This window comes from Ictidomys tridecemlineatus, chromosome 5 (genome assembly GCF_052094955.1).
Source record: "Ictidomys tridecemlineatus isolate mIctTri1 chromosome 5, mIctTri1.hap1, whole genome shotgun sequence".
Lineage (NCBI taxonomy): Eukaryota > Metazoa > Chordata > Mammalia > Rodentia > Sciuridae > Ictidomys > Ictidomys tridecemlineatus.
In genome coordinates, this window is record NC_135481.1 from 199,743,605 (window position 1) to 199,769,090 (window position 25,486).

The 25,486-nt window shown below is 62.5% G+C and overlaps 1 protein-coding gene across 5 annotated transcripts; it reads right to left on the bottom strand.

The window, feature by feature from the left end:
• Nucleotides 1–866: 866 nt before the first annotated feature.
• On the bottom strand, nucleotides 867–17,452 carry Chrna4 (cholinergic receptor nicotinic alpha 4 subunit). Of its 5 annotated transcripts, none has more exons than XM_078052171.1 (7): nucleotides 17,407–17,452; nucleotides 16,438–16,651; nucleotides 16,004–16,223; nucleotides 14,437–14,588; nucleotides 12,518–12,744; nucleotides 7,239–8,613; nucleotides 867–3,302 (listed from the first exon to the last, which is right to left on the bottom strand). In XM_078052171.1, exons 2-7 carry the CDS (start codon nucleotides 16,636–16,638, stop codon nucleotides 3,177–3,179), a joined length of 2,301 nt encoding a protein of 766 aa, XP_077908297.1. In that variant the 5' UTR covers nucleotides 16,639–16,651; nucleotides 17,407–17,452; the 3' UTR covers nucleotides 867–3,176. The 5 variants fall into 5 exon arrangements, with proteins under 5 accessions (XP_077908297.1, XP_077908298.1, XP_021582064.2 ...); XM_078052172.1 differs by having other exon boundaries at nucleotides 16,438–16,647; nucleotides 17,407–17,423; XM_021726389.2 differs by lacking the exon at nucleotides 17,407–17,452 and having other exon boundaries at nucleotides 12,518–12,627; nucleotides 12,700–12,744; nucleotides 16,438–16,647.
• Nucleotides 17,453–25,486: the final 8,034 nt, after the last annotated feature.

The following is a 25,486-nucleotide window of genomic DNA, read 5'->3' on the forward strand; positions in this document are numbered from 1 at the left end:
GTCACACATGCAGGTCCTTCAGCCGTGCAACCACGGGCCACGCTCTGTCTGAATGGCAGGCAAATGCCAAGAAATGCCAGCCAGGATTAGGGTTCTGAAGCTTCCACCTGGGGACGGTGGAGTGTAAATGGCATGTCTGTGGAGAGCGCTCTGCATATCTCCAAAACAAGCACAGACCCAGGTCAAACCACAGCTGCCAGGCGCACACCACGGCAGTGTGTGTCCCACTGTGGGTCGAGACGTCACCACGGTGATGTCACTGGTTGCAACCAGCAGTTCTCTACAGATTAAAACAGAGGTGGCACCAAAGCCAGGCAGTGCCCTCAGTCGCTGTGTGTCTCCATGCTAATGACACACTCTGGCCAGACACAGGAGCTGTGGCTGGGTGGGCCACTGCTCTGCCCAGCGTGGAGGCCAGAGTCACTCAAGGACATCAGCTGCTGCTTTCCCAGAGAGGAGGGGTCCCCGTGTCCGGCAGGGACACAGGGAGCACCAGGCCTGTTAGGAGGCTGGAAAGCCGAGGGAAGGCCGAGGGAAGGCCGAGGGAAGGCTGAGGCTGCTCTGGGGTCTCCGAAGAAGACCAGGCCGGGCAGACGAACAGTGTGTGGTGGACAAGTCCGACTGCTTCGGGCAGGACTTGGGCTCTGGGCGACGCAGGGCAGGGAGCCTGGGCCTGATGTGGAATCTGGTGAGGAGGCAGGGCAGGCCCCACAGCTCCGTCTGCGGACCCTGGAGTCAGGCGGCCCCAGGGGGCAGCCTGGGTGTGGAAGGCCCCCAGGATGCAAGGGCACCAGAGGGTAAGAGGATGGACACAGAGACATGTGAATACACCATCTGGACAAGCTCACACTCACAGAAGCCGCAGCTGAAGACAAAGGCCAGAAAAGGCTCCGTTTATTCAGACAGAAGAGGCTCCGCAACTCAGAACCCACACACACCACAGCAGTGGGCAAGGACACCCCATGACCGCCTCATCCCATGCCCCACAGAGAAGCCAGTCAGGGCCCCCGCCACAGCATCTGGGAGCACAGACTCTGGCAGGCAGCAGGAGCCCGCTGCCCAGGGAGGGCAGGACCTGGTGGTGATACCCATCGAGGGTCTGGGGTGGCGCCATCCCATTCCTTAAAGCTGAGTGACTCGAAGGCCTGGGACCACGCACTTGCCACAGGCAGATTTCACCTCAGTCACAAGTCAACACTGCAGACAAATGCGCACACAGTGTCACGGTCGGCTCTGTGGGGACAGCACTGCTCTTTTCTCTCCCGGATTCTCTGGTGGCAGAAGGGTTGTCCTGGCAGCAGTGTCCCAGACGCTCCCCTCTCCTGTCCCAGAAAAGAGCATCCACAGCTGGCCTGCCCAGGGGCTCTGCAGCTGCCCTCACATCTGGCAGCTGGATCTGCTTATGTAACTATGTCCTGAGGCCCTGAGCTCTGCACCCGCCACCTCCTCCAAGGCCGGGCCCCAGTCCCTGTTCGAGCTCAGCGACCTGGGTCTCTCCCAACATCCGGGGCTCCAGCTGAGAATGTGAAGGCGTAAGAGAATAAGACAGCCCACGGAACCAGTGTAGACCCAGGTTGCCAGGTGGGGTCCTCATGCCTGGGACGCTGAAGATGGCACTCAGGCCTCTGCATCCACTCCTGGGCCCACAACCTTGGATCTTCCTCTGAGGTCCCCTCCACAGGCACTGGCAGGGGTGACTGGCAGCCCTGTGCTCAGCCCTGCAGGTTTGCCTGTGGGTGGGGGTGGGTGAAGCCACGTCCCTCATACCGATGTCACTCTCCCAGCTTTCAGCTAGGACCAGAAAACGCCATGTGGCAGCAGCTGTGTCTGCTAGGCCTGCTGTATGGCTCTAGGGGTCCCCAGTTGCTCCCTCAGTCCTCAGGCACCTCCCCCAGGACACTCCAGGGACACAGCTCTGAGACCCAGAGACAAGATGGCTGAGGGCGCTAGTGGGCACAGGGCTGCCCATGCCTTGGAGTGGGGACCAGGATGGCTCAGCTGTAGGGGATACATGTGGTTGCCATGAGTGCCTCTTCCTCTCACCAAGAGGTGAACCCCGGGCCACCTGGTGCTATCTGGGGGGAGCAAGCTTCAGCTCCCCCACCACCTCTGGGGCAAGGTGGACAGCTGGTTAGGTCCTACTTGGCCTATGACCTCAGAGGACCAGCTAGAAGGCCCCAGCCTGTCAGGGAGCCTAGGGAGGCCATCCCCACTGCATGGCTCAGGGCCTTTCTCCTGGACCCACCAGCCAAGGGTCCAGTTTCAGGGTGAGCTGTGCTTGGGGTAGCCTTGCCACAGCAACTATGACAGGAAGCCCCTCCTGGAGTCTGTAGGTCTCAAGGGCCTCCTGGGCTGTGCAGAGGCAGAGACCTCAGGGTGCTGGGGAAGAACCCGGGGCCGGGACCAGGGGCCTGGACGCTGCGAGGTCTCCTCATGGTTCTGGAAAATCCCCTGACACAAGTGCCCTCTAGAGTTGGGGCTTGCTGGGTCCTTGGGACACTCACTAGACCCTATGACCTGGCAGGGGGATGGCTGGATTCCTGGCCAGGGGCCTCACTGTGGGGGCTGCACCTGATACCCCTCCCGTGGAACTGTGCACACGGTGCCTCTCAGCAGGGTGCTGGGTTCTCCCTAACTCACAGGCCAGCACAGTGCAGCCAGCTGGGGCCTCTGTGGGCACGCGACCAGAGTGTCTGCTCTGCCTGGACTGGCAGGTGAGCAGGCCTGGGTCCTGGGGGACAGGGAGTGGCCAGGGAAGATGCAGGGGGGAGATGCCTGAATGCCAGGCCTCACAGGCCTGGGGCCACTTGGGGCTGAAAGGGGACAAAGCCTCATGGCCCTGTGGGACAGGTGGGATGGCTGCCACTGCTGAGACGCAGACACACCTGGCCATCTGCAGATCAGGAGGCTTCCTGTGCTGGGGATGCATTCATAGGGCTCTGCCCGTGACAACCACATTCCAGCCCCTGCCTCAGGACCAGCTGACCAAAACCAGCACCCAGGCTTCTGACTCCCCAGGGGCCATGTCTCCATGGCCATGTCTGTCCATCTGACAGAAGGGACAGGAGATGGGGGACAAGTGACCATCAGCATAGCCCCATAGAGTGGAAGGACCAGGGAGGAGCAGGCCCAGCCCTACACGTCCTGCAGGAGCCTGGGCCTTGCTGGCTCTGTCCCTAGATCATGCCGGCCAGCCAGGGTGGCAGGAAGAGGCCCACGGTGCCCAGCAGGCAGACGATGATGAACATCCAAAGGAAGATGCGATCGATGACCATGGCCACGTACTTCCAGTCCTCCCTCACCTGCAAACACAGACACAGGGTCACTCTAGCCCCTGCCCTCGGCCTCACGGGCAACAAGAGAAGCTTCAGAACCATGTGCCCAAAGTGGCAGTCCTGTCTCCCCTCAGGTGCACACGCACACTGAGGTGACACGGGGAAGGAGCACACCTTAGCCACGCCCCTGATAGCCAGGGAACTCCAGGACTCCATTCCACCCACAGTGGCTGCTGCAGGGGTCAGGCGGGGAGAGGCCCCGAGGGCAGGCTGGATATCTGCAGAGTGCATCACAGGCGCTCATGTGGAAGCAGAGGGTGTCCTGTGCTGCACAGGAGGCAGGTCCACCTGGAGTCCCTGGCTGACCTGACCTGAGCCCAGGAGTCCAAGTGGAGAGCACTGCGGAGGAAAGCAGGGTCCAGCTTCCTGAGGGACTCTGTCCTACATCTGAGGGAGCCATGGAGGCTTAGTCTATCCCCATGTGCAGATGGTGAAAGCAGGGCCTGAGAGGGGCCACCCACAAGGCGGGCTGCCCAGGGCAAGGGCCAGGAGCAGGCTGGGCAATAGGTCTGATCACTAAGAACCCCCACACTGAGCCGCATGGTGGAGGAGGGCAAAAAACAAGGACGAGGCCTGACCATGCACACCTGCCCTCCTACTCTAGGCCAGTGCTCACATCCTGGCACAACTGGGCTAGGCAGTGTTGCTGGGCGACAGTTCATGGAGGTGGTGGAAGGGATCTGAAGCAAGGTGGCTGAAAACAGCAAGCATCATAAACCATACCGGGTATGTCCACCTGCAGCTACTCAGCCTCACCCAGACTGCCCCATAACAAGGACACTGAGACGTGAGCAGCCAAGGGAGAGCCATGGTCACACCTCTGTGAGAGTGGACCCCAGGCCCTGCCTCTGCCAGGACTGATGCAGCACACTCCCCACACACACCAGCAGACCACTGGGACCAAAGGCTCAGGGGAGAGTGCTGCACTGGCCTGGCCAGATCTGGAGTTAAGTGGTCACTCTTGAGACAGCCTCAAGCAGCCCTGAGGCACCCAGGCAGCTGCTGCCCATGCTGCTGCCCTGCCCTGGCTTCACTGTCTCCCTGTGTGGACAGTCAGGTACCTGGGAGTTCCTGGTAGCCCCAGGCTTGATAGGAGCTGCCTTTGGGCCATGAGTAGGTGACCTGGGCCAGCAGGCCTGTCTGTGCCTGAGTGGCCAGAAGAGGACATGGTCCAGGCTCAGCCAGCTGAGGGATGAGTGGGCCTGGGTGGAGTTTCGTTTCCTCATTTTGGGGCATCTGTCCTGATTTATCAAAGCAATTACAGGTATCCTGATGGTTCAAAGGCCCGATAGCCATGTTTGCTTGTGGAGAACCTCAGAAGGAGCAGAGTCACTGTTAAATAAGCCCCACAGGACGCCTGTTCCAGGAAGCTGGGCCGCAGCCCCGCAGCGCTGCCTTCCCAACAGGCCTGAACTGCCCCTCTCTGTGCCTGTGCCCAGCCAGCCTGAGGACGCAGCAGACCACAGCTCCCCTGCTGGCCAGGCCATCCTGTGTGGTCAGCTTTGCTCTCCCAGACCCAGAACCAGGTCAGGCAGCCAGAACAGCCGGCAGCTGGGCAGTGGCGGAGGGGAGGCCTGGAGCTCCAGTCCCGGGACTGTGGAAAGAGCTCCTCTGAATTTCTGCTGGCATCGGCCACTCCTCAGAACCCACCCCCATTACCCACTCCTCAGAGCCCACCCCCATCGGCCACTCCTCAGAGCCCACCCCCATCGGCCACTCCTCAGAGCCCACCCCCATCGGCCTCTCCTCAGAACCCAACCCCCATCGGCCACTCCTCAGAACCCACCCCCATCGGCCTCTCCTCAGAGCCCACCCCCATCGGCCACTCCTCAGAGCCCACCCCCATCGGCCACTCCTCAGAGCCCACCCCCATCGGCCACTCCTCAGAACCCACCCCCATCGGCCACTCCTCAGTAGCCCACCCCCCATCGGCCACTCCTCAGAACCCACCCCCATTACCCACTCCTCAGAACCCACCCCCATTACCCACTCCTCAGAACCCACCCCCATCGGCCACTCCTCAGAGCCCACCCCCATCGGCCACTCCTCAGAGCCCACCCCCCATCGGCCACTCCTCAGAACCCACCCCCATTACCCACTCCTCAGAACCCACCCCCATCGGCCACTCCTCAGTAGCCCACCCCCATTACCCACTCCTCAGAGCCCACCCCCATCGGCCACTCCTCAGTAGCCCACCCCCCATCGGCCTCTCCTCAGAACCCAACCCCCATCGGCCACTCCTCAGAGCCCACCCCCATCGGCCACTCCTCAGAACCCACCCCCCATCGGCCACTCCTCAGTAGCCCACCCCCCATCGGCCACTCCTCAGAACCCACCCCCATCGGCCACTCCTCAGTAGCCCACCCCCATCGGCCACTCCTCAGAACCCACCCCCATCGGCCACTCCTCAGTAGCCCACCCCCATCGGCCACTCCTCAGAACCCACCCCCATTACCCACTCCTCAGAACCCACCCCCATCGGCCACTCCTCAGAGCCCACCCCCATCGGCCACTCCTCAGTAGCCCACCCCCATCGGCCACTCCTCAGAACCCACCCCCATCGGCCACTCCTCAGTAGCCCACCCCCATCGGCCACTCCTCAGAACCCACCCCCATTACCCACTCCTCAGAGCCCACCCCCATCGGCCACTCCTCAGTAGCCCACCCCCCATCGGCCACTCCTCAGAGCCCACCCCCATCGGCCACTCCTCAGAACCCACCCCCCATCGGCCACTCCTCAGAGCCCACCCCCATCGGCCACTCCTCAGTAGCCCACCCCCATCGGCCACTCCTCAGTAGCCCACCCCCATCGGCCACTCCTCAGAACCCACCCCCATCGGCCACTCCTCAGAACCCACCCCCATCGGCCACTCCTCAGAACCCACCCCCATCGGCCACTCCTCAGTAGCCCACCCCCATCGGCCACTCCTCAGAACCCACCCCCATCGGCCACTCCTCAGAACCCACCCCCATCGGCCACTCCTCAGAACCCACCCCCATCGGCCACTCCTCAGAGCCCACCCCCCATCTCTTGTTTCCATAGCTTCAGCCAAATGTGGCCCCAGTCCGGCCTCTGCCCAGGCAAGTCTTCACAACCTGGAACTCTTCAGAGACCCTGGAATGAAGTCACGGCTCCTTAGGGTCAGGAGGTGGCTCTGAGGGCGGCAGGACATGTCTCCTTTCCAGGCCACTGGGCTCCAGGGAGACAGTTCAGATGAAGCCTGGGCCAGGCAGGCCCTCCACTGGGGAAGGAGGATGGGCAGCCGACAAGATCAGGGTCCCCGGGAGGGACAGCAGTGTCAGAGACAGTGGCAGGTCCTGTCCAGGTGCAGGTCAATGCAAAGGACAGATGCTGACAGTGGAGGCCCCAGAATTCCCTGTGGCCTGTCCTGACCTGGGCTCTGGCTCCACCACTGCCTGAGCCCCGCTGCAGGCAGTTTGAGATGCAGGAGCAGTGCAGGAGCAGTCCTCGGGGTCCCGCACGACCCCAGGTCTCTGACTTGACCCAGGCCCTGGAGACCCTCATGGGTGGCAGGCAGGCAATGCCATAGGGAAAGAGAGGATGCCCTGGAGGCCCTCAGAGACCCCAATGCGCGTGTGCTGGAGCAGCCTGCTGGTGGCTGCCCCTCATCCACCCGCCAGGCTCATGAGTCCCAGCACCCAAATGGAGCCTGGGCCACTGTGCACCAGCTGCTCTGGGCCACCTGCCCTGGTGGGCCCTGGCTCATCTCAGGATCCTCCAGGACTCTGGACAAAATCCATGCTGTGTGCCCCAAACAGAGCAGCCACAATCTGCACCATCTGCCAGAAACAGAGGGAGACTACTCATCCCACATGGGCCAGGGGACCTCACACACATGGGTCAGGGAACCTCACAACAGCCAGGTTGGGGCAAAGGCTTACCGAGAAATCTGTGTCTTCTGCCTTCAGGTGGTCAGCAATGTACTGGACGCCCTCCACTGCACGAGTCAGGGCTGGTGACAGGGGCAGGTGCCGGGGTGGCACTGCAGTGCTGCGGGCCTTGAGCACAGTGACTGGGGACACCACGGAGGGATCCTTCTTGCATGTGCATTTGCATGGAGAGAGCTGGTCTGGAGGTGGGAGCTCGGCTGAGTGGGCCTTCAAGGAGGACAGGGAGCCAGCCATCTGGCCATCAGCCTGGGAGGCCACACCATCTCGGGGAACACAGTATTGGATGCTCCGAGACCGGCACCGGATGCCACCCTCTTCTGCTTCGTGGGGGCTGGACATGTGCTGGACACTCAAGGACCTGGCTTTGGTGAGCCTTGGGGCCCCAGGGCTGTTGAGTGGGCGACAGGGACCTGGCGAGGGGCATGGGCTGGCCTTCTCGGTCTCCAAGGGCTGTGGAGCAGGAACCTGGCTGGAGGGTGACTTGCAGGCAGGCTGGGGTTCAGGTGTGTCCAGGGGGACACAGAAGGACAGGGCAGGTGACGGTCCCTGGCTGTGCACACCACTTAGGATGCTGGGCTCCCCTTCCGGCTCCGGCCAGAATCGCGGGGCATTGGCTATCTTGTGCATGGACTCAATGAGCCGCCGGCAGTTATCCTTGACCACAGATGGCCGCTTCATGAAGAGAAGGCGGGGCACAATGTCCAGGAAGACCCTGCGCACCCAGGCGGGCATGCTGTGTGTGCGTGGTGAGCGGTGGTGCACGTTGAGCACAAAGACGGTGATGACGATGGACAGTGTGACGAAGATCATGGTGAAGAGCAGGTACTCGCCGATGAGCGGGATGACCAGCGAGGTGGACGGGATGATCTCGGTGATGAGCAGCAGGAAGACGGTCAGCGAGAGCAGCACAGAGATGCACAGCGTGACCTTCTCGCCGCAATCGGAGGGCAGGTAGAAGACCAGCACGGTCAAGCAGGAGATGAGCAGGCAGGGGATGATGAGGTTGATGGTGTAGAAGAGCGGCAGCCGGCGGATGACGAAGGCGTAGGTGATGTCAGGGTACACCTCGGCGCAGCACTCGTACTTCCTGGTGTTGTAGGTGCCCACGGCGTCCACAATGACCCACTCCCCGCTCTCCCAGAAGTCCAGCTGGTCCACGCGGCTGTGCATGCTCACCAGGTCGATCTTGGCCTTGTCGTACGTCCAGGACCCGAACTTCATGGTGCAGTTCTGCTGGTCGAAGGGGAAGAAGGTGACGTCGATGCTGCAGGAGCTCTTGTAGATGGCAGGGGGTGTCCACTGCACCCGTCCGTCATGGAACAGGTGGGCCTTGGTAAGGTGAGTGACCGCAAAGTCCCCATCCGCACTGGGCAGGAAGAGAGAAGAGTGAGGCCTGTACACACCCACCCTCGCACCTGCTGCACTCAGGGGCGCTCCTGCAGAGCCAGCCAGCCGAGCACATGGCCCTGGGCCATCACCTACCTGTGTGCCTCAGTTGACCACCTGAGCAGAGATAGCACATGGTTTTGAGAACTCAGAGGGATGAACTGGGCCTGGCCCAGGGGCAGAGCATTGCTGCTGCTGGTGATCACTACAGTCCCGGGGGCTGGGGCCAATCCCTCAGCTTTCTCTCTTGGGGCTCCCGGTATCTCTAGGCTCCTGTACCTCTGAGGGGGCCAGGATGCCCCAGGGCCTCACTGTTCAAAGCATGGGGGGAGTTTCTTGCCCTGCCTTCCCCTCCCCTCCCCTAGGCCTCGTGAGCACCAAGAGGAGGAGCAGACCCCTAACCTCCTTGGTCCTGGAGCAGGCACAGTCCTGCAGTGCACTAGCAGGTAGCCTGAAGGCCCCACAGGACCCGGCTGTCCACTATGCATAGGAGCTTGCGTGTCTCCAGGAAAGAGCGAGTGTCCCCTGGGCCTGTCCCAGGAGGACAGGCAGCCACTGGACTGAAGGCTGGTCCCACCCAGTGCACACTGGCTGCCTGGCTAAAGAGCCTGTGAGGACGCGTGGCCGAGCAGCTGCTCAACAGGGCCCTCTGGGGATGGACGGTTTTGCCTCTGCCCACTGTGTCTGTGCTGAGGACCATGGACACGGGAACAGCTTCTGAAGCACCCTTGGGAGAGTGTATAAGCACCTCCTGGGGCCAAGGCCTTGTCCCCCTGCTGGCCCCTGCTCTGGGCTGGCAGCACGCTCAGGGTGGTGCCTGGTTTCACCTCTGCCACAGATGGCCAAGCAGGGCTGCTCTTTCTCCTGTTAGCTGAGGGACTTAGCTGCCATCTCCCTGAAGGTGAGGATGACACTGTGGCCCCAGAGGCAAGGATGGTGCCTCAAACTGCGGGGGACAACACAGGGGCTGAACACAAACTCAAGCTGCCGACTTGGGGGTCAGTGTCTGATGGCCAGCCTCTGCCTCTGATGCTTCAGGGGACATTGGTGTCTTGTCCATAGGCCGGGGTTGGTGGAGGAGGAAGGGGGTGCTGTCCCCCCCTCCAGCCCCTTTCTGTGGCTGGCAGAGCTCCCAGTCCTGGCCCCTGGCTTCAGGGACAGTGATGCCTGTTTGGGCATGGCAACAAGGGCACTCAGGCAAGCAGCCCCCACAAAGCCCCTCCCTGCTCCTGGGGTGGCCCCACTTGACTCCGAGGTTCTCCCTGAAGCCAGATGTGGTCCTGGAGCAAAGGCCCCAGCCCACATGTCTCTTGTCTTGGGTAACCTGTCTGCCAGACCTCCATTTCCCCCAGGGCCCAGTCTCCTGCAGAGGGAAAGCAATGCCTGAGCCCCTCTGGGCAGTCCCTGCCAGCCTTGGCTCAGAAATGCTAATGGAGACCTCATTCTACTCTTGGCGAGCCCTCTGGCCCTGAGTAACCCCCACTGAAGGCACCTAAGGAGGCGAAAGGAGGTGCAGCCCTAAGCCTCAGGCCCCGAGTCGATCCTTCACCTGCTTTGTCCCCAGGGCCCAGCTTGAAGGACAGGGCTTCCCAAGGTCCACGGGCAGCAAGGACTCTGCTTCTCTGAGCCTTATCTGGCAGCTGGCCCTGCACCCCTAGCTAGCACCATCAGGTTCTGAGCAGTTTGAGGCTCTGGAAGCTACCTGGGACCCGCAGGCCCCTTCCCTTCGCGGGCCACCCATGCTGGTGCAAGGTCCTCAAAGTGGCAGGACTAGAGCCCACCTCTGAACCCGCAGACTCACCTGGGACCAGCACCTGGCTCCTCTCACCGCGTTCCTGTGCTGCAGGAGGAGACGCCACAGCAGCTCCACTCGCATCCCAATGAGGCCTCCCAGCCAGGAATGGCCTGGCGTCTGCGTGAACACCCCCCACACCCCCGGCGGCACAGGGTGGATCTTGCTGCACATCCCAGCCCATGTGGAATCAGGCTTGGGTCTGCTTCCTTCTGTCCCCATCTCACCCCAAATCAGAGCCTCACCCTTTTGAGGCACAAATTAGAATATTCTCCCACCATGAGTGGATCCTTTTCAGCAGACGTTCTGCAGGAGGGTGTGAGTGGAAGGCTGCGGCGCCAGCTCTGGGCTTTCCCACACTTGGGGACGGCAGCTGCCCTTGGCCTTGCGGCAGGACAGGACTGGCAGCCACAGCCTGGCTCATTCGTCCCAGCTGCACCCCGCTGCTCTGCCCACCCTGCCCAGCCCAGCTCACACGGGGGAGCTTGTGAGGAGAAACAGCCTGCTGTGGCCACCCTGGCCTTGCTATCGCGGTGGCATCGGCAGGCATTTACTGCGTGGCTCCCTGAGGAAGGAGAGGGTGTGCAGGGGCGGCAGGAGCGCCCGTCTCCTCCAGCCCTGGCTCTGGGACACAACCCCCCTGAAGCCCTCAGCTGAGGGTGAGCTGCTTCCTTCAACCACAAGTGCAGAGCACTGGCCACAGAGGCCGAGGGCAGACCCCCTCAGGAGCAGAGGCCAGCTGTGGGCAGGACAGAGCAGGCTCTCAGAGCAAGCTGTCAGCACCCTCAGAGGCCTTTCCTAGGCCAGCTGTGCACCCTGCAGGTCCCAGGCCCACACCCCACCCGGCACCTCAGATGTCCCAGGAAGCCTGAGGGGTACCGGTATTTGGGCTGGACCATCCAACCATGGCCTGTTCTGGACTTGCCACAGGCCAGAGGCCGGAGAAGGGGGTCCTGGGTCAGCTCCAGGGGTAGGGGCCATGCCTTGAGACTGCACTTGAGAGGCCAAGCAAGACCCTCTGCCCTTCTGCCCAGTACCACATCAGGGACTTCTAGGCTCCTGCCCCAAAGGACCCTTCTTAAGGAAGCCCCAAGTAGACAAGGACACCAATTGAGGCTGGATGTGGCCCCCAGAAAGGCCCGGTGATGGGGGTGACTTCCAGGCCCTAAGTTCAAACTGGGCAATGCTAAGGACAGAGAGTCCATCCCGAGGGAAGAGTAATGACCACCACCCTCCCCTCACTGCCTCCCATGATGCATCTGGAAGACCATCCGGAGCCCCTTCACACACCAACACCGCAGCCATTACTGGACTCCATTAGCAGGAAGAGGAGCCCAATCATTCTTAATCAAATAGGAACGTTTGTAGGTCAGACAGACACCCTGGGGCCTGGATGGGGCTGTGGGCAGATGGTCGGGACCAGGGGGTGGAGGGGCTTCCATTCGCTTTATTTGTAAGTGTTGCAGGAGCTGCCACCCTGCCTGGCCAGAGCCCCAGGCTGGGGAACCATCCCGGGTGGATTCAGATCAAATTGATCAAACACAGCAGGGTTGCCCCAGTTCAGGGCCAGGGTCCCCAGAGAGGCCCACAGAAGTGCTCTGGAGGCCACTCCCTGCCACGACCGTCCCTGGAAAGCCACCCTGGCTTCCAAGCACAGCAAACTGTCCACGTGAGACTTTGGCTCAGCTTCCCTGGGCCTGAGCACAGGCTAGGGGCTGGGGGTTGGGATGGGTAGAGGCTGTGCCAGCCTCCCCACCCCTTCCGGAGCACCCTGCCGCCTCACCTTCCTCCAGAGGCAGAGTGCATGGGGGACGGGTGCAGGGCAGGGCCACAGCAGCCTGAAGCCGAGCACCCTGGAGTCTGGGGCCATGGCTGGGGCAGGGAGTCCAACCTCCTTGCAGGAGACACTGACTGGAAGCAGGAAGAGGCCATCAGATCCCAGGGCCGTGTGGGTGGACGTGGCCCCGGTTCAGTCAGCCACACTCAGGCACTGCTGGCTCCCCTCGCTGCCCCCAGGCCCCAGCCCTGACCCCTTGGCTCCAAGCTTCCCTGTGCTGCCAGCCCCACCTGACCTGCCAGGCCCTGGGCTCACTTGTTGTACAGGACAATGTCCGGCCTCCAGATGAGCTCGGAGGGGATGCGGATGGAGGTGACGTTCTCGTAGTCCCTGGGGTCCCAGCGCAGCTTGTAGTCATGCCACTCCTGCCAGGACAGAGGGAGCAGGGTGAGGGGGGCTCCGAGGACAGGGTGGGGCGGGCGGCCCTCCCCACTTACCTGCTTCACCCACACGTTCGTGGTCATCATCTGGTTCTTCTCATCCTAAGGCACAAGCAGGAAGGAGTTTGAGGCCCCTCAGGGACAGGACACCTTTCTCTAGTCCCAGCCACAGCACACGCTGGCCAGGGCTAGACCTCAGGAAGGAGTGAGCACTTTACCCCTGGAGGCAACCAAGCTCAGGATGGTGGCCTGAGGGGACTCAGGATGGGGGACAGGCCCCTAAGCTTTCCTGAAGGAAACTGGGCACAAGCTTGTCTGACCTCATGGCCCCCCAGTGTTTTGATGGGCTCCAGGCTGCTCGTAGGTGAGCCCTGCCACCCATGTCACTCCCTGTCACTCAGCTGCCCAAGCCAGTCCCTTCCCTGGCAGGACACTGAGGGGTGGGTGGGATGTGGAGTGGAGCGCATATCCCCAGGCCTGGCCTCAGTGCCCCTGCCGCCCTGCGTTGCCCGCTAACCTCACCCCACACATCCTGGCAGTGACCAAGGAGCCTGGGAGTGGGCAGGCAGCTTGCCCCATGGCACTGGGTGCTCCTCCACAGACCTGGGAAGAACTCCCCAGTGGCGGGGCAAGACCCTCCTGTCACACAGTGTCAGTCCCCAGGTTCCCCTGGGACCCAGAGATGTATCCCTGCACTGGCTGGCACATTTCACGAGAACTCAGCACAAACCTCAGGGGACTCTGCAGCCTACTCTGCACTGTGCCAGGAAAGCTCACACACAAGCCCACCCTACCCAGACTAAGACCCCAGACAAGACACCCCCAGCAATCATGCATGAAGGGACACAGGTGGGCTGGGGCCAGGTGGGGCACCATACCCCAGCACCTGGGGGGCATGCACAGCAGGCAGACACAGGCACCCCTCCACCCATGGAGGGCCGTGGCCTCAGCCAGTACCCTCGGATCAGCACATGTGTGCCCAGTTCATGAGCATCTCAGCTCCAGGGCAGACAGCAGGGCTGGGCCATGTCCCCTGCTGGAGACTTGGCCTGGGTGGACTCTGGGCCTCAATGTCTCCTGGGCAAACTGGAGGTACTGGGCTGCAAGGGACAATGGCATGACCCCAACAAGCCTGGCAGGAGATAAGGCAGTGGTTATAGACCAGGAGTCTTGTGCATCCTGCCCCGGCCCTGGCTGAGCCCCAGCCAGGGACACTGCAGGAGCCATTTGAGGGCCAGTGCCAGGACACCTGAGGGTGGAGGTCTCAGTGCTGGCTCTGAACAGGGACAAGGGTCTCCAGGTACTGTGCATGTCCCATGCAGCCTGGGATCCCTCACACGTCCAGACCCTGTCATGCTCCCCACTCGGCCTGGTATGCCACAGCTGCCCTCAGTGAGTCAGGACAGCAGAAGGCAGCCCCTCCCTCACCAGCAGACACAAGGCCGATCCTGGCAGGCTTGGGCCAGGCTTGTGGGATGCTGCACCCCTGCCGCAGAGTCTCCCCCTCTCCAGATTCAGACTCCATCCAGGCTGTACAAAGCCACCAGGCCAGTTTGCCTCAAGACGGGTCCCACCCCAACTAGCTAGGCCTGGCTGGGAAATACTGGGCATGCAGCTGGGCACCTCTACCTGGCAGAGGCCCTGGGCCTCCTGCTGCACACCTGTCTGGCTAGGACACTCTCTCCAACTGCTCCTCCCACACAGAGTCCTTGGACTTTGGACCATGTGGAGCTGTTCCACCAGCCGTGGCCAGACACAGTCATCCATGTGTGATGGCCAGGCCCCCATACCTACCACGTCAATGAGCTGGGCAATGGATAGGCCAAAGCGGACCAGGACCACATCTGAGATGTTGGCCACCGGGCGGGACCACTTGTTGTAGCCAGAGAAGAGTGCCTTCAGGAGCCGCTCCTCCGCATGGGCCCGGGTCTCTGCAGGCCTGCTCACTGCAGGGAGAGGCAGGCGAGTGGCCGGGGGCAGGAGCAGGCGGTGGCCATCCAGGCTGTCCTCCATCCTCAGGCCAGCCCCTCCCCCCATGTCCTCTGCCTTCCATCCCTCACAGTCACCTCCCACCTCAGCACCCTTGCACATGCTGCCCTCTGGCCTGGGCTGCCCCTGCCCCTGGATGTAAATATCCCTTCCTCGAGGAAGCCTCTTCCAGGCCACTCAGTCTGGGTCAGGTCTTCCTGACCCTGCATCTCACTGATTTGGGTATTCTCCCTAGCTGACTGTGACTTCAGAGGGAAAGGCTGTATCTCCAGTGATCAGCAGAGACAAAGGGCAGGGGCAGAAAGCAGCATAGGAGATGGGGGCCAGAAGGGGCAGGGAGAGGCAGGAAGCAAGGATCCCCCCCCCCCCCAGAGCTTGCTTCCAGCGGCTGCAGGGAACACAGTTGTGGCTCAGAAGGAGCTGTGTTCTGAGGTCTGAGGGGGTAGAGTCGGTGCCCACCCTGACAACCAGCCTGGCCCCTGGGGGCTGTAGGCAACTGGTGTTCTCGTACAGGGATGCCCTGGGTGAGTCCCAACTCTGCATCTTGGGGAGGGGTCCCTCATTCAGTCCTCCTTTCCCCTTCTCCTCTCCCCAGGTGGTCTGGGGGCCTCCCTGCCTCCCCTGGGTGGCTGCGTTTTGGAGGGGGTTGGGGAGAGGGAGGAGAGACCCTTGCTTCCAGTTGTAGCTTGCTTACCTGAGACTCAGCAGCAGGTTCCTAGGAGGCTTAGATCCTAGGGATCTCCCACTTCTAGACCCCTTGGGACTCTTGCCTCTGGCCCAGAGTATCATTCCCTAATCTTGTTCTTCCTGGTCTCTTTGACCAGTAAAGTGCAGACCGATTTTCACCAAGAGGCCAGGGGGTTAAATTCCCTATATTCCCTCCTGAATGGGGTGGGGTGCATGGCTGCCCAGAGGATGGGAAGGGAGAGAGGTGGAGAGAACCTGCAGGAGCAGAAAAGGTGGTGTGGGGGCCCCAAGTGCAGAGGCCACCGCTGACCCACTAAGCAAGAAGAAGACATGCGTGGGTGCGTGGTCTGCAGGGAATTTTGGCCGGATGGATGCACCCCTGCGCTCCATCTCCGTCCAAGTTGGAGGTTCTAGGTCCAGTTCCGGAAATGCTGCGGGAACCCCCACATACCCACCCCAAACCCCTCTCATTTGCAGGAGGTTGACTCCTTCCGCGCCAGGGCTCAGCCTGCGCCGCAGGACAGCCCAAGCCTCTCCCGGGTAATGGGAGGGGGGGTCTCAGTGGCCTCGCCGTTGCGCTTGCCCGAGGCTTGGCACAGCACCCAGGAGCCTTCTCTCCTCTGGCTCCGGGGTCCCGGGCGCCGGACCGAGGCGAATGGGGCCAGTTCAGCGCCCCGAAACTTACCAGGCAGGAGGCCGGTCTCCAGCAGCAGGAGCAGCAGCAGCGGCAGCGGCGCCCTGGGGCCCCGGAGCTCCATGGCGCACCGATCCGGCGCTAGACGCGGGCGGCTCCGGGTTCCGCCGCGCCCCGGCTCCAAGGCCCGCGCGCACCCAACTTCATGCCCCGCGCCGCGGGCGACTGTCCCCCAGCCCGACTCGACTGCTCGTCCCGCGGGGCGCGGCGGCTGCGGGGCGGGTGCGCGAGGCTGTAGGATCCGCGGCGCAGCCCCGCCCGGACCTGCCGCCTCCAGCCGCGGGGAGAGGGGAGGAGGGGGAGGGAGGGGAGGAAGGGGAGGGAGGGGAGGGAGGGGAAGAGGAGGGAGCGGAGGAGGAGGGGGCGGATCGCGCACCGGAGGGGACGTGGAAGCTGCGGCTGGCCCTGAGCCGGGGTAAAGTTACCTGGTCCCACCGAGGCTCAGGACCTGCTCGAGCCCGGGGTGGGGAACCCTTGGTCACTGCGGGCACCCCCGGGATCCCAGGCAGTCTGGACCGCGGTCTTCCACCCTCGTCTCCAGCTTTGGGTCCCCGAGCCTGCCTGGAGGTGGAGGGCGCACGTCCAGGGCCTCTGGGCGCCCCACACGGTTCTGATAACTCCACCATCACCCCACGCTGCCTTAGCGCGAGTGTTGGCAGTTCAGAAAGCACAGATCTTTCACCTTCTTCGCCAGCAGACTCTGGGGAAAGAGCCCCCTTCCCACCCCCGCCCCCCTCCACTCCCAGGCCTTGCCTCAACCTTTCTGGGCAAAGACCGACTTAACTCTGCCTCTGAAACTCGGGATCCAGCCTGGAAACAGGGTCTGAAGCCCTTCCTTGCCCACCCCAGCAGAGCCTGCAAGCTTCCCTCCAGCACTCTGTGGGCGGTGGGTGAGGGGCCACAGGGGAGGGTGCCAGGAGCTTGGAAAACAGATCTTGGCAGGTTGGCTTGTATGGAGATGCTCCAGCTGGCTGCCAGGGGGGGTCTCCACCTTCACCACGGGTGTCAGGTGATACCCACATGCACAGGTGGGGAGGGGGAGCCCTTTGTGTGACAGCCTGGTTGCAGGGAGAGGGAGAGGGCTGGCTCTCCAGAACCTCCGGCCCTTGGACCCTGTGCCTACCCCCTCCACCCCGGCTCTGCAGCACGGCCAACTGCCACAACCAGAAGACTAGACCTCAGGTCCAGGGGTTGGGGTGAAGGGGCTAGAGAGATCCCTGTTCTTCCCTCCAAGGCCACAGCTACTTGTGGCAGAATGTCCCTCAGGACCTCCCTAGGCTGCTCCTACCCCTACCCAGGCTCCCTCTGCAGCTCTCCACCCTGTCTGCCCATCCCTGCTCTGGTGCCCCAGCCCTTATGTCCTCTGGGGACGAGGTAACTCTATACCCACACACCTCCTCTGGGACGCCAGTGTTCTTCCTGTTCACCAGAGGGTTATGTCTGTAGGAGAAAGACCGGCTGTCAGAGGTTTCAGACGCTCAGGGGCAGCTCAACAGTGACCTTCCCTCAACATGGCCATCGTTCCCCTTTTGTGCCTTCCCAGGTGCTGGCCCAAGTGATGTGGATGCTGGCCCACTGGACTCCCACAGCACTCTGAGGATGGGCTCTTTCCTTATCCCTGCTTTGCCCAAGAAGAAACTAGCACAGAGAGGTTAAGCAACTTGTCCAAGGTCACACATCCAGTTGTGGGTTTCCAAAGCAGGCCACCCTGCTTCAGGGTCAACACCCTGGCCTCCTAGCCTCAGGTGAGCACGTCCTCGGTGTTCTGGCCATACTCCTGTAGTCTCTCCTTGAGCCAGGAGATGCTGGACCGCACACATGCGCTCATCACCCTCAGACACCCTCAGATCTCAGCCCCCCCAAGAGCTGCCTCCATTCTAGGGACCAGGAAGTTCACGTGGTCTGCAAATGTGGACCAACAGCAGCCGGCACCTCCTCACCTCCTCCTCAGGGAGGGTGGAGGGTGGTGAGGCTGGTGACGCCCTCCTGGAGAGCCACGGCTGGTGTGCCCAGGCCTCCTGCATGAAGGGGCCCTGTCCCCACTGCCGGGGTCACATCCACAGTGCCTTTTTGGGCACAGTGCAGAGGAACACCACAGAGAGGCCAGCGTGCTCTGGTCCTTCCTGGAGTCCCTTCCAGCCACCCCATGAGAGGGCTGCCAACTGCTCTGCCCGTGGGAAGGTGGGCGTGGGCAGAGTCCCTTTCTGTCAACAAGGTGAGGTCTGCCCGCTAAGGCCAAGGGCTGCTCTGTCCCTCATCCGAAATCAACCAAGCCTCTCCAGGTGAGGAGGCCCTCCGCTCTCAGGACTTGCTGACCTTGGGGCTCCTTCAGTGTCCTGCTGGAGTCAGGGAAGGTGTGGGGAGTGCTAGGAGCCCTGGGTGGCTCACTGCAGGAGGAGCACACAAGGACACAGCCTGGAGGACGCGGCTGCCACTCCCAGCAGGGCCCTGGGACCCACCCACTTTTAGAGACCCCTGCTCTGGGATACAGCCCCAATCTGTGGTCTCTCACAGCCCACTCCAGCAACTCTGAAGCAGGGGCCTTAGGCCATGTGCTGCAAAGACTGACTTGGAGTGGGCTGGTCGAGCTCCAGGCTCCGTGTGAGCCCATCTGCAGGCCCTGCAGGCCCAGACAGTGGCCCTCAGGCTAAGTCATAGGTGCCTGCACCCGTCTCTCCAAGACCAGGCTAGGGTCAGCTCCGCCCTCAGGCTGCGTGCCCCGGCTCACACACATCTGTCCGGCCTGTTTGGCTCTCCCTGTGGATTTGCTAATGCAGAAGGATTAATTGAGTCTAACTCATTAATTTGCAGGCCCTTCCCTCCCCACCTGCTGGCCTGAAAGCCTTGTGGCAGGAACCTAGTAATCATAGCAGATGAACACAGTTCTTACTTCAGGCCCCAGAAAGGAAAAGTCCAGATTCACAAGGTCCTGAGACTGCTCTGGGGAAAGGCTGCGTCCAGAGCTATGCACCCCTTGGCAGAGGGGTGTGGGGCGGGCCCTTACATGCCTCCCCCCACCCCACCCCTGTGCTGTGGCCCCTCCAGGCTGCCACTGACAGTGGACAGTAGTTTCTGCAGGCTGGTCTCTGAGGGCCCCTCCTTCTCTCTGCCCTCTACCCTCCACCCTGTGCAAGGACATTTCCATGGTAACCATCTGCTGTGTGAACAGGGACTCACGTAAAGGTGGCTGCACTGGGGAGCATCAGCCGGTGCGATTCTGGCCAGGCTGCACCTCAGCGGTGAGGGGCGCTGACCCGCGAGTGCAGGGGCTTGCTGGGACTGCTCTCCTTGGCTCCAGGGCCTCCGCCCTCCACCTTTCAGGGGACAGTCCATTTCCTCTCCCGTGGAAACCTCTGCCCTTCAGGGGACACTGCACCTGGGAACTTCCCAGTCTCCCTGGACAGCCCCAGCAGCCCTGGGCAGTAGGCAGAGCCTGCCCAGTGCTCCCCCAGTGAGTCTCCCCAGGTATGTTCTCTTGCCCGCTCTGCCCTAGGAGCAGGTTTTGACCTCCTTCCTGGCCCTCTTCACACCAAGCTCTGGACTCCATGACTCAGGCCCCACAAGGACACAGGAGGGGCTCCTAGTGAGGCAGGGTACGTGTGTCCAGTGCAAGGCTGGGTAAGAGTGAGTGAGGGAGGGGTGGGCACGAGGGAATCTCTGCTTTGAGGGCTGGGTCCAGAGTGGGCTCTGTCCTGTGCACACCCTGACTGCACTCGGGCTAAGAGGGTCCACGCTTGGGCTGGTCTTCAGCTTATGGGCAGGCGAGAAGAGGAGAGTCACAGAGCCCAGGAGAGAGGAGCTGAAACCAAGTCTGGCCAAGCAGGATGGGGACGCGTACCTGGCCCCTTGTCAGTGTCCCTGTGATGAGTTCTGTGGTGTGGCAGCTCTGGCTTGGCAGGGCCTCCACCTTCCCCTGGACGGGCTGTCCCCACCCCAGTGCTGCTCTCAGGCCCCGCCAGCTCCTGGGCCTTCTCTGGGGATCTCTCTCTGGGCGCCCAGGCCTGGTCTTGGGCTCAGACCCTTGGGCTAGCCCCCTTGTGGGGGGCATGAGTGTGCAGACAAGCCCAGAGGCTTCACAAGTGGACAGAGCTATGCCCAGCCGGCCCCCATGACTGGTTCACTCAGGCACCCCTGGGTCAAAGAGGCCCTCTCTCTCCAGGGCTGGCTCCTTGCTCTCAGCCCCAGCCGATGCCCTGTGCAGAAAGTGCCTCCCTTCAGCCAATGGGAGAGGGGGCCACGGAGCCTCTGCTTTCATGCATTTTTCCAGAAAAAATTCAGAAACTGTTAAATGCAAAAGAAATATGAGAATTGGGGCCAACACCTCCAAAGCAGTAATACTTTCTCCTGAGACTGTCCTGCTTCCCCCACAGCAGCTCCTTCCATCCCAGGCCTGTGCAGGGCCTTGGAGGCCCACAGAGGCTGCAAAGATGCTGGACTGATGGCAGGGACTGCAAGGTCAGCACCACATCCTGCAGCCCCGATGTGGAGCAGTGGGCAGCTCCAGAGGGTGCACAGCCCAGGTCCTCCGACCCCAGGCTCCTCCCAAGTTCTGGTTGGGGCCCTGAAGAAGCCGTGGTGAAGCTCCTCCCAGCCCATGTCCCTGGCATGCCTGCAGCCTTGGCCTGGGGGCAGAGGGGAAGGACACCAGGGCCAGCTGCTGCAGCGGGAGTCTCTGCAGCCTCACTCCCCCAGCCCAGGGGTTCCCAGGGCTCCTCACCTCACTGGGCTTCCTGTGCATGGACCTGTCTCTGCTGGGCTCCAGCACGGCCAGCTGCCTGCCCTCCCCCCCCCCTGCCGCCTCTCCTAAGTGGTTAATTATCTACAAACACTCCAAGGAGCTCGCACAGTGATGAATGGGAGCCTGGGTCTGCCCCAGTCTTGCTGTTGGCTCAAGGCGTGCTCTGTGGCCACCAGAGCTGCTGTTCAAACTCGGGGCTCTGCCCTGCCACCTGGTGACCTCAGGCACATCCCTCACCTCCCTGAGGTGACACTGGTCACCAGCCCACACAAGGATAAGGAAGGAAGGGAGCTAGGGTCAGGTGCTGGCGCGCTGGGACCTGGGCTGTTGCTGGCACCACGGGGCAGCCCCGTGCTCTCAGGGGAGGTCCTATGCGGGCTGTGTAAGCGGGGGTCTCTGTAAGGGTCACACTCAGGAGCCCTAGGAGTCCAGGTGCACGACCTGTGGGCCAGGCCAGGCATGGTACAGCCAGCCTGTGCCTCCCCACCTGGGCTGCCGAGCACCTGACCTCAGGGGCACGGACCCCACTCAGGGCTCAGCCCCAGGAAGCTGACCCCAGGACCCCAGCCCAGGCCTCCCGACACCTGCCCACTCCCCAGTCTGGGGGTTGCCGCCCGGCCCCTATGGCTGGCACTGAGGCTGAGGCTGGGGGGGGGGTCTGGCTCCTTGTGAGGAACTGTGTCCTGACAGGCCACCAGCACTGGCAGGCCCTTTGTCTTGACTGCCGCTGCCTGTGAGTGATGTCCAGCCCAAGGCTTCAGCAGCCACCTCCTGCAGCAGAAGGGGGAGGGGAGGGCTGAGGGCACTTCCCTGCAGGGGGCGGGGCCTGTTCCAGTCTCGGCATGTGACAGTCCCTGGGCCGGCCAGGGATTGAGTGACCCTCCAGAGAGAGCGCTGTCTTCCTGCTAAATTTTCTTCCTCCTCCTTCCCCTCTGAGTCACCTTGTGAGCCACCCTTGTGGCCACCTTGTCCTCTTGTGCCCGGGCCTGCCACCGGGTGGAGAAGAGACTCTAACTCACTTGGAGCTGATGCTTGGACACCCTGGGCCTTTCTGGGCAGTGGAGGCACCATGTCTGGGCTTAGCCCAGAGCTGCCACCTGCCCAGAGAGGGCCAGCCGGGCCTGGGGCTGGTGCTGGGGGCAGACCTGGCTTCCACTTGGGTTCATCAGGTCACATGTCAGCTCACAGTTGTGTCCCCAAGCCACCCTCCTGTGAGCACTGGCAAGAGCTGGGTGTGCCAGTCCACAGGGACCTGAATCACTGGTTTGTGGGGACCCCTCACCCCACAGAACCCATGCCCTCCCCACACAGTCCACATGCAGAGGTCACCTGACAGCTACAGGACATCTGGGAGGAGGGATGGGCTCCCACAAGCATGTCCTACCCAGACCAGGGCTCAGCCATTGCCCGGAGGTCCCCAGGCTAGGGTCCTCTCAGGAGGTCCCTCCTGGGGGTGGAACCTCAGAGACTGCCCACCTGCCTCAGGGCCTTGAGAGAGTCAGGCCCCCTGTGGCTGCAGGATGTGGGGGGAGTCTGTTTGCTGGAGGGGGCACCGCTGAGCCTCCCAGCCATCTCTTTACCCCCAGGCCCAGCATCTCCACCCTGACTTTCTGGCATACGTGGGAGCCACAGGACCCCAAGTCAGGAGACCCAGGCCCAGGCCTGACTCTGCCTCCTCCAGCCATAGGCCCCTGGACCAGTCCCCACCCCCAGCTCAGCCTTACTAGAGCAGAATTGGGGTGCCAGCACTGTTGAGGGTCCGGGCACAGGTGGACTTGGCCTACGGGAGGGTGCCAGCTGGGGGCCCCTGACCACTTCCCTACCCTTGTCCTGCTGAGACCACCCAAAACTTGCCACAGCTTTCCTGGGACCAGAACAGCTCCTGGAAGCCCCAGGGGAGCACTGGGCAACCCTGCTGGACCTTCTAGGTCACTGCCTGGCGACCTGTGTCCCACGAACAGCTTGGAGAAGGCAGTGGCCAGGGCCCAGGCTGGTGCTGTGCCTGCTCTCTGTTGCCCTACAGAGATGGCACAGGCTGGGCAGCCAGCTAGCTCCAGCAGGTGTCAGGGATGGGGGTCTCCCTGGGGCTCGGGCCAGATGAGGCCTGGCAGTGGACAGGGGAGAAAGCCCTGGGCAGGCCTCAGCCTCTCTACCAGAGCCAGCCGGTGGTTGAGGGCTGGGGGCTGACAGGGTAGCAGGAGCCCAGATCCCTTTCCTGTGGCTGTGCACGGGAACCTGTTGAGTCGGAATGGCCCCTGGTAGTTTGCCACAAGTAATGGTTGAGAGGTGAGCCATTAAGATGATGCTGGATTGATTCAATCGTATCTAGACCCCTGCTGTCCGCCTGGGTCGCCAGCTACTTTGGAGTTCTCGAGAGGATTCCTGGGAGCTCGAGTTGGTTGGTGAAGTCTGGTGGAGGGAGTTCCCGTGGGTGTGGGGTGCCTGAGAGGGGCCTTCAGGAGCGTTCCCGGGGAGTGTGCGTGGAGTGCTGTTGGAGTTCGGCAGTAAAGAGTTGCTGTGCTTCGTGGCGGCTCGGTGATTTGTGCCCAGCCAGACTGCGGCAGGAACGTGTGCCCGTGTGCACACGTGGGCATGTATTCAGGGTGTGTGTGGTGGACTATGTGCCCAGGCCGTGGGTGAGCTGTGTCCTGATGGCCCTGCACCCCACTTCCACCCCACGCCCAGCTCTTCTGGGCGGGGCCCTGCAGGGGAGGGCGGCTCTCCCCCCAGCCTCAGCCTCCACACCTGGTTTCCTTGGGGTGGGGTGGGGGCCCACAAGCTGCCCTTTCCAGCCTGTCATTGTGGATCTCAGGTCTCCAGGCCCAGGGGCTCATTTCAGAAGGAAGACGCTTCCTTTGTCAGGCAGCTGGATTTTCAAATCAGCACATTCCTCAGGAAGGGCAGTGCTCTGTCCTCACCACCCCAGTGTCCTTGGGTGTCCCCAGGCATCTTGGCCTTCTCCTCCTCCCAGCACTGGGGGCTGAGATCCAGAGGTCCTGGTGAGCCCACGGCCTGCGGCTCAGACACCTGCGCTGTCAGCAAAGCAGGTGCTGCTGGGATGAGCTCGGCTGGGCTGCGTGTGAGGCCGCCCGACCACCAGACCCCACCTGGTCTTCCTGCACGTGGCGCCCTCCCCAGGACTGCCCTCCCCAGCACCCACTCTGGCCACGCTCCATCCACCCCAGTCCCCAGGCTCCTCCCACATGGGGGCTGTCCCCTCACTGGTGTGCCCTCCTTCCCAGGGCCCTCAAGTGCTGGCCAGACTGCAGCACAGTGGATGGCACTGGAAGAGGAGTGTCCCCCTGTGTCCCTCTGGCAGACTCATTTCCAGGCTGCCCAGGCCTGAGGAGCCTGTGCTGGGGGTCCTACTGTTCCAGAGGGCTTCCGACACCGCGGAGGCAGCTGACCCATCCTCAGGAGGACACGCCGGGAGGGCACACCTTTCACTGCTTAAAGGTGGAGATCTCCGGTGGGCAGGAGGGGCAAAGCTGGATGGCATCCCCAGCCTCTCCATGGCAAGGGAGCTGACCCCCCTGTCCTGACCTCTCTGGGGAGAGCACTGGGGCCAGTGTGGCATCCCCAGAGGCCTGGGTAGCGAAGCAGCCAATGGTGGGGAGCCTCAGAGAGCCAGGGGGGCTCCGAGTGGCCACGGTGCCCCAGATACAGGCCCAGGTCCACGATGTAGGGAGGCCCCGCTGGGGTCTCTGCCTCCTCCCCCACAGGATGGGCACTTGGACACTCAGCTCCTGCTCGGGAGCTGAGCCAGCTCTGGCGAAGGTGCCCTTGGAGGAGGTTGGCACTCACTGGTGAGGGCCCAGTTGGTCTCGTCCCTGTGAATGGAGTGTGGGGCTTGGCCTGTGATTTCCACAGCCCTCATGGGGCGGGCAGGGCAGGCTGCTGGGCGGGTGGCTCAGACTCCCCTGCCTGGGTTTGGGCCACCCTCTGCTGCCTGAGTGCTTTCCTCACTTTCTGGCGTCGTCTAACATTCGTCATGCCAGATGGGTGGTCACAGCATCTGGGGTGACATTATTATTCTGTTACTTCCATATCATGGAAATGAAGGCCACTGGACCAGAGAGAGGGACCCTGGCCCTCTGAGGCCAGGGTTCTCCCCACCTCCTCATACAGCTCCTGGATGCGTCCTCTCCCCAGACCTGGGCACCTGCGTCCAGCAGCTTCTGAGCCTGTGCTGCCCGACCTCCCCCAGAAAAGCTGGTTCACTTGAGCTGTGCCAGGAGCTCTGGGCGGCTCTCAGCTCGCTCTGTCTCCAACCCAGAGAGCCCAGGAGCCAGCGCAGGTGTGCCAGGGCCACTCCCAGCAAGGCTCCAGCTCCGGGGCACTCACGGCCTGGAGGCCCTTCTGGAGTCTCCCTGACCCCCTGAACGAGTCCATCTCACTCTGTTCCACCCCAGATCTTCCTGCCGTCCCAGGGCCCACTGCTTCCCGGCTTCTCTCTGTGAGGCACGCGCCAGGTCCCTGCCCGTTCTCAGGGAACCCTGGACTTTGTCCAGTACTGGTGGAGATAATTACCCTGACGTCCGTCTGCAGGGTTTAAATACGATCTCTCAGCATTGGAAACAGATTTGGCCATGGTGTGTTTGATGGGCTGGCACGCACCCCTTCCCTCTGGCCGGGCCCCATGGGGTGGCCATGTCTACTCTGAGGGCCCAGGAGCTCCCTCCCACTAGGCAGTCTGCACCAAGTCAGCCATGGGCATCACACACTGGAGCTCCGAG

What these genes read in the sequence shown, in the direction of transcription:
- Chrna4 (XM_078052171.1), bottom strand. Translation starts at nt 16,638, where the DNA reads ATGGTGGAGTTATCAGAACCGTGTGGGGCGCCCAGAGGCCCTGGACGT. An exon ending in CTGAGCCTCGGTGGGACCAG is followed by an intron (nt 16,224 to 16,437) that starts GTAACTTTACCC and finishes CCCGCCCCGCAG; the next exon opens with CCGCCGCGCCCCGCGGGACG. An exon ending in TTGCCCAGCTCATTGACGTG is followed by an intron (nt 12,745 to 14,436) that starts GTAGGTATGGGG and finishes CTTGTGCCTTAG; the next exon opens with GATGAGAAGAACCAGATGAT.